General features: G+C 55.2%; 1 protein-coding gene across 1 annotated transcript in view; it reads right to left on the bottom strand.

Moving 5' to 3' along the window:
* ZNF500 (zinc finger protein 500) overlaps positions 1–3,364 on the bottom strand; it is a 10,485-nt gene extending 7,121 nt beyond the window's left edge. The window contains exons 1-2 of the mRNA XM_014545086.1: positions 3,334–3,364; positions 1,757–2,270 (exon numbers count right to left, since the gene is read on the bottom strand). Of these exons, the coding sequence (XP_014400572.1) occupies positions 1,757–2,173 (417 nt within the window). The 5' untranslated portion in view covers positions 2,174–2,270; positions 3,334–3,364. The remainder of the gene's footprint in view (positions 1–1,756; positions 2,271–3,333) is intronic.

Genomic DNA, 3,364 nt, shown 5'->3' with positions numbered 1-3,364 from the left:
CCTCCGGGCCCTGCACACAGATGGAGAGCGCAACCAGCTCCCAGGTCAGGGGGAGACCCACAAGGTCTCCAACCCCTCGTCGGGCACCCCTGGCCACCCTCACCACCAAGGTGGCCTCGTCACTGTGCCCTTGGCCCTCCACGTGCCACACACAGCCCTACCTCCAGCAACACCCAGGGAGAATGTGAGCTGGGAGGAGGGCAGGCTCCTGGCTGGGACACAAGGAGGCCTGGTCTGCTCCTGAATGGGACTCCAGTCTCTCCCTGTCACACTGCATCGGGGTCACTGTCACACTCCTACCCTTGTTTCTTGGTGCTCTCAACAAACCCTGGGCCAGAAGGGCCCTGTATCAAATCTCACTTTGGAAGTTGGCATTACTGCATTTGCTACCTTTTTTGAAATCATTTACAGGTGCTCTGGGATCATCTAATTCCTTATTCCAGAAAAGATGAATTGAACAAACTTGAGTCACAGTTTACTGAGCTCTGCAATAGCACTTGAGATAAGAAACATTCCCCAGGGAACTGGTAAGACAGCTGGGGAACCCATCTCAGGCTCCCTCTCATCCAACATTCCACACCTCTGACAGGAGACGGTCCTAGAGATTCCAGGGTACACAGTGACAGAGGGCAGCCATGCAGGAACCCCCAAAACCAGGCTGGAGGGGCGGGGAGGGCATCCCGAGTTCTTATTAGTCACCACGACAGCAGGATTTGCTTACTGCACTCAACGCACATTGTGGTCAGGTTTGGGGGGAATGTGTCTGTCCTGCTGAACAGCAGTGTGTGGGCAATGGCACTGCCACAGGAAGAGAGTGACCTGTCAGCATTTGCCAACCATCTAATCTGGGCATGGCACTGAAAAAAGAATTTAAAAAGGTGAGGTGGCCTTTTAATTTTTTTTTTTTCATTTAAGGACTTTAGTGACTAAAAGCAGGAGAAATTTGTAAGAGACTTCCCACTCCCCAGATCTGGTTAGGAGGAGCTGGCATGTGCTCTGGAGTTTCGCTGTCTATAGAACTTCCCATGATGATGGAAGTGTCCCATAGCCACACTGTCGAGTACAGCAGTCACTACCCACGTGGGACAACTGGGCACTTGAAATGTGGCTGGTGTGACTTAGGAATTACATTTTTAATTTTATTTAATTTTAAAAGTCACATGGGGCTGTTGGACAACGTAGCTCTAGAGAGATTGGGGAACATCTGGGGGCGCTGATCCGGGCACCCACCAGCCATGAGCACCTCCCCCTGTTGGGATCTCTTCAACTCCCAAGGTCATGCCTTGGAAGGTGTTCGATCTCTGCCTGGCCCAGTATTAACAAACCAATCCACACTAGCTTAGAAAGGGCTGGGGCAGTGGTTGGGAAACTCATTAGAGCCAAATATCAACAGTACAATGATTGAAATTTCTTTTGAGAGCCAAATTTTTTAAACTTAAACTATATAGGTAGGAACATTGTTATTAACTTAATTAGGGTACTCCTAAGGCTTAGGAAGAGCCACACTCAAGAGGCCAAAGAGCCACATGTGGCCCGTGAGCCGAAGTTTGCCGACCATGGGGCTAGGGGAGCTATATCAATAGGTGGATACCCCTTGGCCAAGGATGAGAAACTTTATAGCTGCCTTCTTCCATTCAAAACGTCTGGTTCTCCCTATGACCCCAGCTGGCCACAGCTCCAGAACCCAAGGAGTCTCCAAGTGCAGACCTCAGCAGCAGGGCCCTGAGGACACAGAGCCCCTTTCCTCACCTCAGGGCCAGAAGGCCCCCCACCTCACCCTCTGTTTCCTGGGCTCCCGCTGAAGCCCTTCCACGAGGACCACGGCCTCCTCACCGCTCTCCGGCTGCCGCTCCCGCACCCAGGCCTGGATCTCCCCGGGCAGCACCATCAGGAACTGCTCCAGCACCAGCAGCTCCAGGATCTGCTCCTTGGTGCGCAGCTCCGGCCGCAGCCAGCGGCAGCAGAGCTCCCAGAGGCGGCTCAGGGCCTCCCGAGGGCCGGCCACCTCCTGGTAGCAGAAGAGCCGGAAGAGCTGGCGGAAGGTCTCAGGGCTGGGGTCTTCCATCTTCAGGGAGGGCTCCTCTTCCCAGTGGAAGTCCTCCTCCACCTTCACAATCAGGATCTCATCCTCCTCCAGGGGTGCTGCGGGCTGGAGGCCGGGGGCAGTCGCCATGTTCCCAGTGGGCCTTGCTCCTCCTCAGGCCTCGGGGATCAAATCTGTCTCTCCCTGAACCCCTGGCCAGCCACTGGGCAGGTGTTTCTTCAGGACTCTGTGGACAGAAGATAACGTCATCTGGGGTGCACTGGGGCTGGATAAGCGTCTGCACCCATAAGCCCCTGCCCTGGGTCCAGTACTAACTGTGGGAAACCGCCTATTGTCTTCACTAGCAGATAAGTGTAGACAGAGAACCCGGAAGGCTGGTGACCTTTGAAGCCCTAGCAAAGGTCAGAGCTGTGCACCACCTGTTAGGCCAGACAATGGTAGCTGAAGCAACTTCCCCACCAGATAGTCATGTAAATCCTTACTGATAAGATAGTCTGTGTGTTACTGGAACTTGCCTGCCTAAGGGCTATACTATGGGTGGATCCCAAACCGATAAAAGGTTGGTGCGGCCTGAGCACCAGCGGACGTCCTTCCCCTTGAGTTGGACTTACCCGCCTGGCCCCCCAATATTTCCAATTTATCTCTTGTCTCTTCTCTTTCATTTGTGTGTGGCTCCTGTTCCAGATCCTGAACCCTGAACCACGCGGGATGTGGGGGGAAACATTTACAACAACTAAGCCACCCTCTTTGGCAAAAAGGGTTGAAATCGATCAACTTATCTCTGCTACTAACTCCCTGCTAGTTCCGGGGCAAACCGCTTAACCTCCCTGGGCCTGAGTTTCCTCCTCTGAAAAGAAAAGATGGTGACATCATCCACACACAGGTTGCTGAGGGAACTACACGGGATGTTCGGGAAGTTCAGCGCGGAGCCTGGGACCGGTCAGAGGTGGAGGAACGCTGAGTTTTCATTACATTACAGCTGACCCTTTCGGGATGGGGTCCCTTAGGGTGGGAACCAGAGTCCCCGCTGCCCAGGAGGACGCAGATTCAGTCTCAACCTGACTTGGCGTCCGGGCGCGGTGAGTCCCTCCAGGAGCCCCGCCGGGTACCCCGAGTGGACAGTCACCGCCGGGGTCTCTCCGGCCCCAGGGCCCTGCGAGGGTGGGACTACGGGCGGACTGCCCAGGTCTCGGAAAGTGAGCGGTGGCCGAGGCCGGAGCCCAAACCAGGGTGCTGGGTCTGGCCGCGGGATGGCAGTTAGAGTCGGGACCCCGCGCCCTCGGACTCACCCGCTGCGCTGTGGACCCTGGAATCTTCAGT

The sequence above is a fragment of the Myotis brandtii genome, unplaced genomic scaffold (genome assembly GCF_000412655.1).
Source record: "Myotis brandtii unplaced genomic scaffold, ASM41265v1 scaffold397, whole genome shotgun sequence".
Lineage (NCBI taxonomy): Eukaryota > Metazoa > Chordata > Mammalia > Chiroptera > Vespertilionidae > Myotis > Myotis brandtii.
Note: the sequence above shows the minus strand (reverse complement) of the source record. Positions and strands in the feature narration are given on the sequence as shown.